This window comes from Spea bombifrons, chromosome 9 (assembly GCF_027358695.1).
Source record: "Spea bombifrons isolate aSpeBom1 chromosome 9, aSpeBom1.2.pri, whole genome shotgun sequence".
NCBI classification, from domain to species: Eukaryota; Metazoa; Chordata; class Amphibia; order Anura; family Pelobatidae; genus Spea; species Spea bombifrons.
Window position 1 is genome coordinate 3,214,969 of NC_071095.1, and position 14,221 is coordinate 3,229,189.

The 14,221-nt window shown below is 40.0% G+C and overlaps 1 protein-coding gene across 1 annotated transcript in view; it reads left to right on the top strand.

Annotated features, from left to right (window-relative positions):
• The first annotated feature begins 2,932 nt into the window (after positions 1–2,932).
• The window catches only part of LOC128505110 (titin-like), a 44,931-nt gene continuing 33,642 nt past the window's right edge, over positions 2,933–14,221 (top strand). Inside the window, exons 1-6 of the mRNA XM_053475411.1 lie at positions 2,933–3,171; positions 12,195–12,253; positions 12,799–12,894; positions 13,159–13,257; positions 13,522–13,663; positions 14,006–14,184. Of these exons, the coding sequence (XP_053331386.1) occupies positions 12,883–12,894; positions 13,159–13,257; positions 13,522–13,663; positions 14,006–14,184 (432 nt within the window). The 5' untranslated portion in view covers positions 2,933–3,171; positions 12,195–12,253; positions 12,799–12,882. The remainder of the gene's footprint in view (positions 3,172–12,194; positions 12,254–12,798; positions 12,895–13,158; positions 13,258–13,521; positions 13,664–14,005; positions 14,185–14,221) is intronic.

Consider the following 14,221-nt stretch of genomic DNA (forward strand, 5'->3'; position numbering starts at 1 on the left):
GGGGTATGTGTATTCCCCAATATATTAAACATGGTAGACAGACCTATAGTGAGAAAAGACCAACAAAGCAGCAATAAAACAAAGCATTGGTTCTACTGAACTCTCCTCTCAAAAAATACATTGTTGTTCTACAAATGGGTTGCCATGTATTGTGTTTGCATTTGGGAAACATTCTCATGTGGCATTGAGGATGATGGTAGTGTGTTCATTAAATACTCTATCACTCTCATCACTCCTGTGTTCTCTAATCCAAGTTTGAAAGGTTAACTGACCATTAGGAAGCCCTTTTGTGATTATGTTACAGCCATAAATCTCCGTGTGTTCCATGAAGCAGCTAAGTGACCCCAGACAAGCTGTAACATACTTGCAAAAAAAGGTTTTCTAATGATTAATTAGCCTTTTAACCTTAAACTTGGATCAGCGAACACAATGTGCCATTGGAACACAGGAGTGATGGGAGTGATAAAGGGCAATTGGAACACAGGAGTGATGGGAGTGATAAAGGGCCATTGCAACACAGGAGTGATGGGAGTGATAAAGGGCCATTGGAAAACAGGAGTGATGGGAGTGATAAAGGGCCATTGGAACACGGGAGTGGTGGGAGTGATAAAGGGCCATTGGAACACAGGAGTGATGGGAGTGATAAAGGGCCATTTGAACACAGGCGTGATGGGAGTGATAAACACCTATGAAGAGATTCCATTAAATTTTTTTTTTTATAACATTAACCGTGTCTGCACTGGATTTCTGATCCATTTAGCTATTTTAATGGGAAGAGTTTGTGTCTAAGCGACGCTAACCTTTTGAACACGAGTGTAGCTAAAGGACGGCGCCTATACCACGGAATGATCTTCCATACCAAACATTTCATTTTGTTGTTTTCATGCGGTCGCAGGGTCTCGGAGGTTGGAGCATGCGGACTGATGGTAACCCCAAAGTCTAAATAAAATGTTAAAAAAACAAACAAACCAAATACTTTAATAGATCAAGTATAGATACAAAATATGGCAGATGGCACAACGCATGGGTTTCTCTATTGTTAAGCCAAACTCCATTTTTTGTGTGCATTGACGTCATCATCTAAGTCGCTTCTATGAGCCGGCTAGGCCACCTAAATTCTATGTTTTGTTACACACCAGGACACTTATCTCTGGATTTTTATCTCATATTTTCCATTACAGTCAATGCAAGAATTAGTTTTGAGCTAAAACTGAGAAACTCGTCCTACGTTATTGAGTCTCGCCCCTACGTCTGCTTGCTGTCCATATGTGTTCAATGCCGGCTCAACCTGTGTTGCTAGTATTTTTATGGCGGTGACTTATTAATGATCCGGTTGACTTGGCTTTTGACCCCTGGCTTGTTGACTTGCTTGCTTTACCTGTTCTTCTGCCTGGCTGTATCGCTACCCGTCCCTGCCATTTCTTGCCCGTTGCTTTCCATTTCCCAAGTTTAGTGGCCGTAGTATTACCAACCTTGGTAACCAACTTCTTAGAGTTAGTTTTTACTCTCTGAGGAAAATATGTGCCCAGGCTGTCCTCGATTCTTGGTCCCGCATATATATATTTTAGAATGTTTCTTTTAGAGCAGGGAGACTGGCCAAGGAGAGGAGGTGAAATGTAACTGTTTGCAAATTCCTAAACAAATCAAGATAAAAGAGCCCCAAAGATTAAAGCATGTCTCCGTATCACTTTCTTTTCTTGGAGCCATGAAAAGTCCTGGTGAATGTCTTATGAACGGAACAAGGGGTCTTTTGGGGTCACCATATTGGTGGAAAACTCTTGATTTGCCTACCCCTTGCATTATTAAATACTGTGGGCAAGGGTAGTTATTAGCCTTTAATACACGTATTTGCTCCTGCTGTATATGTTTCAACAATTTTGGTGTCCCTGAGTACTTTAACTTTGCAAAACAATATAATATAAAGATAAAGCGCTCACCTGACACGGAGGAGGCTGCCCTGCAGCAGCGGCGGCCCTCCTCCTCCATGAGGCAGTCAATCAGTGACAAAAAAGTGGACAACACCAAAATTTAAAGGGGCCTGGAATAACCCTTTTAAAAGCATAGGAGCAACACTTTTTCCTTAAACAGGGGTGGGCAGGCCATAACAAGACTTATTAGTTACTTTGTGACCCGTTGATATAGATATATGTAATTGAGTCATTAGCGTGTTGCCCGTTTCGTCAACTGGCCAGACAAGGATATACATTTTTGGAGGTGTGGTTGACATGTGGCTTATGGATATTTATATAGTTTAGGAAATAATCTACAAGTAGAATGATGCATTCTAATTTATAAACCCCTTTCATCACCTCTATACGTTATCAGGGCTTTAAGGGCTGTAGAACCCGGTGATCCGCTCATACCCAGCAAACATTCCGAGCTCATAGAAAAGAGGGGGCACCAGGGGAGTAAAAGGAGGGACTTTCCCTCCTAAACAGGGACACTTGGGTGCTATGCATGAGATTTTCCATGAGGATTTATTTATTAACGGCAAATAATAAACATAATACCAATAATAATAATAAACATCTTCAATAACATAGGTATTCAATTACATGTAGTCCTTATTTTTTTTTTCCCAGGTAATAATAAAGATTTATTGCATTTCAATGCATATTATACACAAGACACATTTTCTTAATCGTTCTGTTGAATGTTACATATATGTTTCCTTTTTTTTCGTCGTTCGTTACAGTAGATCTTGCTTGTGACTCATCTCCCCCGCAGGCAGAACTGCTACGGAGATGTTTGTTTTTGTTCACTCTCACTTTGTTGGGATTTCTCCAGGCATAAAACTTTTACTCCACCCCTAACAAGTTATTGGTTCAGCCCGTGGACTGCGAGCCTTTTGCAGGGTTAAAAAAAAAAAAAACATCAAAAATAAACCTAACACATGCGTTTGACAGCATTTCTAAAGACGAGCTCGGTGCGATGAGATAACTCGCTCTCGGGTCCGCTTTGGAGTAAAGGTTCTTGAGTAGGTGATATCTTAGAGGATCTGCGCATGGTTTCTGTCCTTCTGAAAGCTTCTACCTTCCCGGGGTGGGTGAAATGAAGCGTCCCACAAAGTGGAAATTACAAAGATTATAATTTTCCTTAAATCCTGCCGTCTTTAGTTCATGTGGCGGCAGGTTTTCGGCTGAATCACAAGTCTCTGTCGCTATTGACTTGGTAAGTTGCACTTTTTATAGTGATGTTTATACTAAACACTATCGTAGTTCTCAGAATGTCACATTTTATTTACTTTAAAATGTTCTTATAACAAATATCAAGCGTTTGATCTATGGGGGGCTGTGCATTTTTTGGCTTTGAGTGAATTTTGTATGAAATAATTACTTTTTTTATTATAGTTTTTAATCGTTTAAGTGAAATAAAAGTTAACAACATAAATTATATATATATATATAATATATATATATATATATATATATATATATATAATATATATACACACCAAAAAAATCAAGTTATAATTATTATTAAGAATTAAAATGATTTGTGTGGAGAAGATGAACCTGGCCTTTCTACCCTTTAATTGGGGATACATCTAGTTCTGCCCATTTTGTAAAGTTACATATGGTTTCGTGACCTCGGTCGTCACTTCTTCAGATGGGATCCTGTCTGAAGAAGAGACCTCTGAGGTCCTGCAAAATGCATGGGCGCTTAAACATGTGCAGTGCACATGACTTTGGGGGAAAATGGCAGTGCGACTTCTTATTCAGCTGATGTCACCCCTTCATTAAAGTTAACGCAAATTAATAATGAGTTCCTCGGTGGGTAAGATGATTGAGAAACTCCCCTTTACTTTAGGACAAAAAGTGATTGTTTTGCATATGTTCTGATAGAATCAGAACCCTGTTAGATGCATAATCAGAGACAGACCTCAGCCGTGTGGTGTGGCCCAAAGATCTTAGGAGCCCCCAAGTCTTCTTGGCATAGAAGCGGGTTCTTTGAAAGGCCCTTATCTTCTGTTAATGTTTTTGTTATTACTGTGAATACCCAAGGTTTTTGTAAACCTGCTCCTGACTCATATTTTTAACCATGCTGCATTTATTTGGTCCATAGTAGCTAGATCTCAGTCCTCAGTATTCACTGTGCTTTCTAGCCAACACGCTCTTGTGATATTGTCCAAGTTTTTCTAGTAGAAACTGTCATGTCCTGTAGCTCATGAAAAAAATAAGACAAACTTTTTGTCTTCCTTTAAATCGTATTTTAATAGGACAATGGTGGCTTCCCTGAAGATTTCTTAATGCTGAAGAAGTGTAGCATAAAGAGCCCATATGTCTAAGTGATACCACATTCATCGGCTTTACCACCCATGGTGCTGCTTTTGTAGAGTGAGGCTCTTGATGGTCATGTCATCCATTTGAACTATGTCCCGCTAATCTTGAAGCAAGTTCTGTTCACCTGAGAACAGGTTATGCCCATTGGCTTCTCACCACCTTTAAGTACCTATTTATTTTGTGTTTCATTAACTGTAGTGGGAGCTTCAGTTATCGTTGTGGTCAAGGAACCTTTGATATGTAACCTTTGGCCAAGGCGACCATTATAACGAAGTATCAAACCATACCTTCAGCTGTAGATGTTCATGGACTTCTTAAGCTTCTTTCGTTCTCTACAATTCATCTTTGGAAACACAACTGTGTCTCGTTGTTTCTTCCCTCCACCAGTTAGAATAATTATGTTCATGCAGGATATTTAGAAACAAAGAGAGCCCTGTTAAAATGAATACGCGCAACTCAATGGCACCTCATTGCAAGATCCCTTGCCCCGATCTTCCCCCCCACAACCCAGTTTAAATTATCTCCTTTTCCTATTGTTACCATACTGGGCAAACCAAATGACAAAGTGTGTTATACACAAAAGAGGGAGTTGGCAGGAAAGTAGCAATTAGAATGAAGATATCATTATATGAAGGTACAACACAGGTGATCGTCACCTGCAAGAGCTTGGTTGACTCTCAGAAATGGCCCTTTATTATGTATAAAAGTATAAGATGCCTGTGGCCCTTTGGTTGCTGTTCTTGTAGCCCAGCATCTGCTGAATGGTGCCAGTCCCTTGTTATGAATCTTCATCAATCGGTTAATGTAAGAAAGTTTCACTTTACTGAGAGTGTGGTGGATAAGTGGAACAGCCTCCAGTCTGAGGTGGTTGCAGTGATGGAATTTAAACATGCACAGGATCGGCATATGGCTCCTGAATCTAAGACGAGACTGATTAAGGTCAGAGTCTTTGCAGCAGGATAAATGGGTAGACTAGACGGGTGTCGAATGGGTCTATGTTTCTAATGTAATAATTAGTCCCCAGTGTGACCCAGTACAAACATTGTTTGTAAAATTAATTTAATAAACCCAGTGATGAGATTTTCTTCCAATAATGATGTCACTGAAGAATTTATATAGATTTAAAGGAGAGATGCTCCGGGCTAACTTCTGTGCACTGACACAGGAATCCAGAAAAGCAAGTTGTTACATATCCAGACTCATACGCTGCTATTTTTATTCTTAGAGAAATGATATTGTGAAAATGGAATTCACACGGACAAATTAATGACCGGCATTGTATATGTTTTATTAGAATATAGGCCATGATACAAAGATATTTCTATGTCCCATGCGCAGAATACTCGTGATGCACCGTATCGTAGGAACATTTCCCCACTGCCCTATTTTCATGTTTGTCCTCTTGTTTTGTAGAATCTTGCAGTATTCTATTAAAGGGACACTTTACCCATCATGAGCTCTTTTATGCACATGATACTGGTCTCTTTACTTTTTTTTGTGGATTCCCCCATCTAAGTGCATGGGGGATTCTGCAGAATCCTTTTATATGCATGTCCCCCCCCCCGGATATTTTTCATGCAGATGTGATCGGCAGTGATCTCCATGTACATGAAATGACTCGGGGACCACTGTTCGGACCCCTGTGCACATGTGCAGAACGCATTCCTATTGGTTTCCAGGGGAGCGCTTTCCTGTCAATGATAGCCAATAGGTGACAAGAAAATGCTATCCTTGTACAGAAGCTAATAATAGGAAGCCAATCCAGAAAGTTGGCATTATGGATGCTCATTGATGTGCATGTAAGAGGGTTTTTATCACAATAGTTAAATCAACGCCATGTGCCTACCATGCAGGATACGTGACTGCTTAGGCCTATAGCATCCATACAGATCTAACAAAATATCTTTACTCTTCGCCAATAAAACACCAAATGCAAATATCTGGGCAAGGGCTCGGCCACAGCTTTATTGAACGAATATTCACCGCCAGGCCAACTTGAGGACATTGACTACCTGATGGCTGATTTTGCACATCAGGCACTCACACTCAACGAATACACCAAGAGCTTCGAACCAGTATCGCACCTCAGCACACACTGGCTTGTTCTCTCCCAATTTGTGCAGTTGCTGATACCATATAGTCCTCTTAGGCGCTGGCAAGGGGACCACAAACCGCAGCTGTGACTAAACAGAATATTAATCCATGTTAATCACCAGAGGAATAAACCACTGCCAGCTGATGACCAAGGCAGGCAGATACAATGGATGGCCTTATATGTCAGTACCAGGATTTTAAATTTGATTCTAAAGGTAATTGGGAGCCAGTGGAGGGTTTCACAGAGTGGGGAAGCAGAAGAGGAGCGGCGTACAAGGAAGATAAGCCTAGCAGCGGCATTTAGGATAGACTGTAGAGGAGAGAGTCGAGACAGTGGAGTGCCAACCAGAAGAGTGTTGCAGTAGTCAAGACGGGAAATAAGTGAATGAACCAGAGTTTTTGTGGATTCTTGGGTGAGGAATGGGCGGATACGAGAGATGTTTTTTAGGTGCAAGCGGCAGGATCTGGCGAGGGACTGAATGTGAGGGATGAAGGAGAGGTTTGAGTCAAGGATGACCCCATAGGCATAGGCCAGCAGTCATATCCTCCTTCCCCATTGGTACTATAATATTCAATATCAAGGACTAGAATTTCCCGTCTTATGTGATTTATCCTATGAATGGTGATTACAACAGCGAGAATATTCTATTTAAATATATTTGACTAAATAGACTAAAGTCAATATTTATGTAGAATTATGTGACTTGATTTATATTTGGTATTTTTAAAGTATTCTAGATTAAAAGTGCTGTAAATAAAATGGACAATGTTTACCACTGTTTGTTTCATCTACAGAGTGTAGCTTGTAAATATACAAATTGTACATTTTTTTGCTATTTTTTAATTTTCTTACTTTGTAGATTTTTTTTTTCTTCTGGGCATAGAAGGCAATAAGAGCCCATGTGTGCATCTCATTAGCCTTCAACCGACCCCTTTAATGCATTGCGCATGGTATAGGTCATCTAGCTGGCCGGCCAACCTGTAATGGAAATAAAAGGAAATATATGTCCTTTTTTACATATATTTAAATATGATCAGTTTCTAATAATCCAAGTATCTTGCCTAAATGACCCAATCTTACTAAATATGGCATATTTTAATACACAGTAAATGATGATGCTCTGTGGGTTTTCTTTTCTTTGCCCTCCAGTGATTACCTGCAGGACAAGGTGTTTCCTACAAAGAACTATTCCTGTTATTCTGTCTTTGTGACTCTTTGAGAATTGGAATTAGTCATACAAGTGTTTTTGGGAGCCACTTCAATTGTTGCATCTCATAGCAACAAACAATAATATTTGTCAGCAAAAAAGGGAAATGCCTTTTTATGCTTGAAGACGTTATATAAATCTTTATTTTCGGATAACTGGTCTTCTTTAAATCATAGTCTGATGTCTGTCTTTACTCAAATACTAACACGCACACATACACATTCATGCTAACACACACTCCCTCTCATACACATGCACACTCATACTAACACAAACATTCTCTCCGTCCCCTGCCTCCGACAGCCACCTCCTCAGCTACCTAAGTAGGCCCGAAACCAGGCCTGACTTGCATAGTGAACCTTAAAGGGTCTGCGTGACCTTTACCTGACCCCATTTACTGGTGGACTGGGCATGCATGTCCTCGTTACTCTGTGTGGTGTTTGAGTTTCTTCAGCTGTTTTGGTTCCTGACTCGGCTTGTTCTTGGCCTCGGCTTTCCCCACTGATCTTGCTTCTCTCGATCTCATTGATAATCGTTGCTGACTTTCAATATTGACCTTGAATTTTGATCATGATCTGGCTGTTTCCAGTTGACCTTCAGGGTTCCTGCTTTGGCTATATTCCGGCTCTTGACCTTGCTTGGCGGTCGGTTTCCTCACTGTCCAGTCTCTGCTCCTGAAATCTTAACTTCAGAAATGCAAAAAAAAGCCTGATATAGTAGTATAATAGGTCCACTTTATTAGTAGATCGGGGTACAAACTAACTTAAAAATGCTTGAACATTCCAACACATTCTTGAGTAAGATTATCAGGTCATCTTCTTTAATGCTAAGATTTAAACAGGCAGACAATTAAAGAAGATACTTATGACTACTAATGCATTTCAATGGCTGCCTGCTCATAGGATTCATTGGTATGACACCTTTTGCTCCATGGACAGTCAAGGATCTCATATCCCTACTTTCTACCAATCAGGAGTGTGGGGGGAAAAACTCTGATTTACACCTACTCTGATAAGTTTGTAAATAAATATAGATATTTAAACTCATCCCAAAATGTTAATGTTAGACTACAGGCATGGTACACAGTTATTGGGTTTTGATAGGCTAAAGGTCTTTGTTGCCAGTGCAGCAGAAAATATTCTAAAGTGTTTAGCATCTGTTTATAATGATAAAAACATAGTGTGACTTATATGATGCTTCTTTGCTTAATATGCTGGAGCACTTGATGTTTGTATAAGTGGAACAGCATCTTTAAGTGATGATAAATGCAAAAAACTGATGAATAATCTCATTGCATTTATTAAAATAAAAGTCAGCGGCATAATCTAAGATGTGGCCCACGTCATAAAGTATAAGAGAAGGCCGTGTATTTATAATTCTGTAATACTATGTTTGTCTCTCTCTACCCCCAGCCTCTTGTGGGGGGCTCATAACTAACTGGGGCTCCTAGGCAGCTGCTTATGGAAATAGACCCCAGCATGGAAATTGATTTTTAGATGACTCAAGGAATAAGACTAGGATCAAAGATCAAGGTGAACGGCTATTATCAGGCACAAGTCGCAGGCTGGCTCCACTTGTCTGCATCAATAGTTCATTCCACAGGAGACTTTTGATTACTTTATTTTTCCATCAGCTTTGTCCATTTTGCATATCTGAATCTGCCTACACGATTAATAAGAACACAGAGACATTTATTCAGTTCCTGTTCATAAGCAAAGGTTTTGGGTGGGAAAGACCACAGCAAAGCAGAGAGCGTTTTATATGGAACTGAGTGGATCTTAATGGTTGTTAATGGGAATGGTGGAGCTGTTCCACCGAAAGCAGATGGAGAGTTCAAATCACGCGAGCTCTGTCCATGTTTCTCATGTTCAAAACGGTCACCTAATTCTACGGTATAGAAAAAACAAAAAACAAAAAAAAGAGCCCAAAAAGAATCCACTCATGGTGTGTCTGCTGTCTTGTTACGCTAGATACCCTAGTGGCTTAATGCGGTATTGCAAGAAAATGTGAATTCTTTTTTAAAGGAGGCATTTTCTCTCCTTCCCAGCTCTTATGTGCAGGATAACTCAAGTGGTTGGAAAAACCCAATATACTAAGTCTGGATAGTGATTTTTAATTCCCTCTGTGCTGGAGATGAACGTCTCGGGTTAATACTGATAAAGTATGAGTTCAAGGCCAGACTTGCCCCCCTGTAATATTTTGGTGTGTGTTTTGACCTATGTGTAAGTAAATGTGCCTGTATGGTTTACCAGCTATAAGAATGTACTAGTAAATAATTGAGAAATGGGTAGAAGCTTTTTTTTTTTTTTTTAAATTAAATGCGGAAAATGTTATGCAGTAATTTTGATATTAACTTAAACTACTAATTTTATCATTAAAAAAACATAATCAGCAGGCATTGCATACCACTGGTGCTACATCTGCTGTGGACTACAACTCCCATCATGCTCACAAAACAGCTGTTCATGGTAGAAGGCACAGTCTCCAGCAGCGTCGTCGTCTTTTCTATCAGTAGGTTTTATAGATTTTTTTTTTTTTATTGCATATTAATGGACGCAGGCCTTTAGGAACACGTGATTTCCCAGACGGCAATCCATTACAGCCTCTCTAATGGATCACCCTCTTCTATTCTTAGCTATGCAGGTTATAAACCAAACCCGGTGTTAATGCAGCTGCAGAAGCCTGCGTGTATAATTCTCTGTAATCGGACCCTTATCTCACACAATATGCGAAAAAATGCAACGTTAATAAATGGGACGCAGATATGTTTAGAATGCACCCCTCGTTTAAGGGGACCCCTCATTAGAAAAGCAAAGTTGTAATATGTAGCGATGCTTCTCCAGGTCGATACCCAAATCCTCCGTGTCATGGGAGCGGGGTCCTGACACGCCCCACTACCTGCCCTTTTCCCCTATAAACTGGGGTGTTTCCTGTGATGTCAGCCGGAACGCTCACCCGACGTCAGCTGGACCACCCACTGGCGTCAGCGGTCAGTTCCTGGTCTTGTCCGGGTAGCGGGAGCCCACAGGTTCCCAGGTATGCTCATAACCCCAATGTTTCAAGTGTCTACGTCAAGACACCTGTGTTGGGAGGTGTGGCTATGGGTGGACAGTGGGGGTGGGGCTTGATGGGGGACTAGTTAGGGCCAGAGGCGTGACCACCTGCCTTATCTGAAGAGCTACTTGCAGCGCTCAGCTGAAGAACATTGTGAGGTGGCCCTGTAGAGAAGCGATAGATGTCTCTGCTGTGACAGTACAGACATTTTACTGCTCCCTGGGCCGGTCAGAGGAGGTCTAGAGGGTCTTCTCAACTCTACCACAAAACAAACTTCCCAAGAAAATGAGACGGTGGGGCAGCTATGCCAGACCGTTCCCAAAAACCAGGACTGTCCTGAGGAAACGAGATGTCTGGATGTATCCTTTGCCTGCAATTTATTTGAACCTTGATAATAAAAGCTGCATTTTACTCAACATCAGCGCTAGAGGGATTCTTACCAAACCAGAGACCCTACTTATTATAGTTACATATCTCAATACTTCAAACTGCACAAAGGGACACTTTTTTATTTTAGCAGTTTGGTTACAGCTGAGACGGGGAGACAGAGACTTACCAAGACTTCTACGTGACTCAGTAAGGAGTTCAGAATGAAAATGTCTTTTATATATATATATACATGCATGCATCAGCATTATTTCCTTTCAACTCTAAATCAGTTGAACATTTTGGTTACTTCATGGTGTACTTTTATATCTTCTCTGAAATAATTCATATTTTTATTCTTGTTGGCGAATGGGAGTTGGAACACAGACATTATGTAGTTCCAGTGTACCTCCTGAAGCTCAGATCCATTTGTGTTTTTGTTTTTTTTGTTTTTTAGCAAAAAGCTAAATATAATCACTATTGCATGCAGTATCTGGTGACGATTCAGAGAGTAAACCCAAGTATATCTCCCACTCCGTGCAGAGACTATAGTTCTAGATCCGTTGGGACTCTGTCGCGTTAGTTGTCTCCTTTCTGTCTTAGATGTAATCTCCTTTAATCTCTTTACGCAAATGTTTGCTGTCACCTAGTGGCAAACCTGCTTGGGTGTTTCTAAGATTTGCTGACCTTCGGGAATAGGGAGAAAATCTGGAGGGTAAATAATACTCCTTGGGTAATAGATATAGCTCTGTGAGTGATCAGTAACACATTTCTTCGATATTAAAGATAATACTAACAACATTACGAGTTTCCAGGATTCCATTGTGATATCTGCTTAAATAAATAAGGAAAAAAATAGATTAATTTGGTTCGTTGACTGGAGGGGAAGAATTGAAAAGACTTGAAAATATTTCTTGTGCAGAGATGAAAATATCTTTACATAGTAACAAGTGATTTAAGTGCTGGGGATAATTAAAATGTTGTTGGGTATAAAATTGGTGGATAACGGTAAAAGCCATTGTTGGCTAAAAAAAAGAGATCTCCTGGAGCGTTCTTTACGAATTCTGTATGCACAAGTCTAGAGTCAACGACAATCTTTTCTAGTAATGTAAATGGTGAATTTGTTTTTTTTTTTTTGTTTTTTTTTTTCACAAATATCTATATAATGTATTCTTTTTTTCCCCCCTAGACTCTAACAGACCTCTGAAATCAAAAGAACCAGATGGAGAGGCTGAAGATGATGACACAGTGAGTGATTTCATAAACACGTGGCTTGTTTCATGGTCAAAGGGGTTGTGTCTGTGTGTGTGTGTGTATATATATATATATACCGTATTTGCTTGATTATAAGACAGGTTTTCTTCCAGCACAAATGGGGTCGTCTTCTAATCAGACTCATCTGACTATGAGACTAAGATACAGATCCCCCGCAGCGCTGCAGGGGACTTGGATCCTTCTGTGTTATGGCCCCCCCCAACTTACCGGTGCGTCTGACTCCCGGTGCTTTGTCCGGGCAGAGTGTAGACGTCTACACGATTCGCGTAGACAACTTCCGCTGCAGTCGGGAGGAGGTGCAGTTAGCAGCGTGGGTTGTCTGCGTCCATCGCGCAGACCTTCCCCGACTTTCAGAGAGAATTCCCTGCACTGGTGCGGGAAACTCTGATGTCTGACAGCCGGGGAAGGTCACCGCGATGGACGTCGTCTTATAAAAGAGCAAATACGGTATATATATATTCATACTGAATCGTACCAAGTATATTTATATATTAAACAATATCTGTATTTTTTGGTAGACCATTGACGTAGAGCTGGAAAATGTGAGACCACGACCGCAAGGATCGTCACCGGTTTATGAATATGCTGTAAATGAATACTACATGGACCCAGAGGTAAGTCTAGAACTACATATAGAAAAAGCGATTAAACGGCATGGCTGCTTTTTGGAGATCCCACTTTGGAGACTATGAATGGTGCGGCCAGAGGAACTCAGCAGACACAACTACCTACAATTGTGGGGTTCGATTGCCAGTCCTATGACATTGTCAGAAGTCCACGTTTCAGTTCAACAGATTTTCTATAATGTATTTTATTAATATTATTGTTATTTTTATTATCTGATCTGATAGCAATAAGCTCTCTCCCTCTTGTTGTAGGACAGTTCGATGAATGCAGACTCTGAGTATTCAGGCAGAGTAAGAAAGACGTCTTTCATACGAACATCACATCCGTTCACAGAAATGAGTGAGTCGGAGGTGAGTCCGCATCTAAATATCGTAGACACTTTCACGTTTCACAATCCTGTTTGGAGCAAACCTATTATTTTAATTAAACGTGATGTACTTTTTCTTCATGCGTGGTCAACGAGGACTTAATGTGCTTCTCCATCTGCATATCAATGTATAGAGTGTTCTCTACTATATAAACGAAAACATTTAAACATAAAATGTGTAAGTTTTTAAGGAGAAAAAAATACATCTAATGTTACTATGAATCTAAAATGACCAATTGCTTCGCAGGAACCGATGGAGGTTACGTTAGATACCGAGGCGGAAACATGCGCCAGCAACTTTACCATAGCTGGTGGTGGACAAGAGGGAATAATTGTGTCGCAAGTCTTAAAGGAATCTTCACATTCCAATATATTTTGCGTAAAAGAAGGTACTCTTCCTATCATATCCAGTCAACCTTTATTTTGAGAGAGATTTTTTTTTAGAGTTGTCGTATGTTGTCATAATAATATGATCAATGTAAAAAGATTTGAGTCTGACCATCAAGAGGCAACGCAATTCTAAAGTAGACCTTTACGACACCTCAACTTTAAGTATAGCTAGTTTAATGTATTAAAATTACATATAGCTTGTGATTTGAGTATTTTAGTTTGTTTATATTGATAGAATTGAGTTGGCTTCTAATAAATGAATTGTATTATTTTTTTTTCAATATAGAAGTCTAGATTTATCTATCTATATGACTATTATTCATAACATTACCCTTTTCCAGGTGATCAGCTTTTAAGTGCTACAATTTATTTTGACGATATCACATATGAAGATGCCCTTAAGATATTGCAGCATTCTGAGCCGTACAGAGTGCAGTTCCAACTGAAACGCAAACTTGGGAAGGAAGAAAGAGAGAGACTGCACTCTTTTATAGAACTCAAGCAAGAGAAAACACCCAAGGTACAGAAACTCTACAGAAACTCTATATTATTTTATA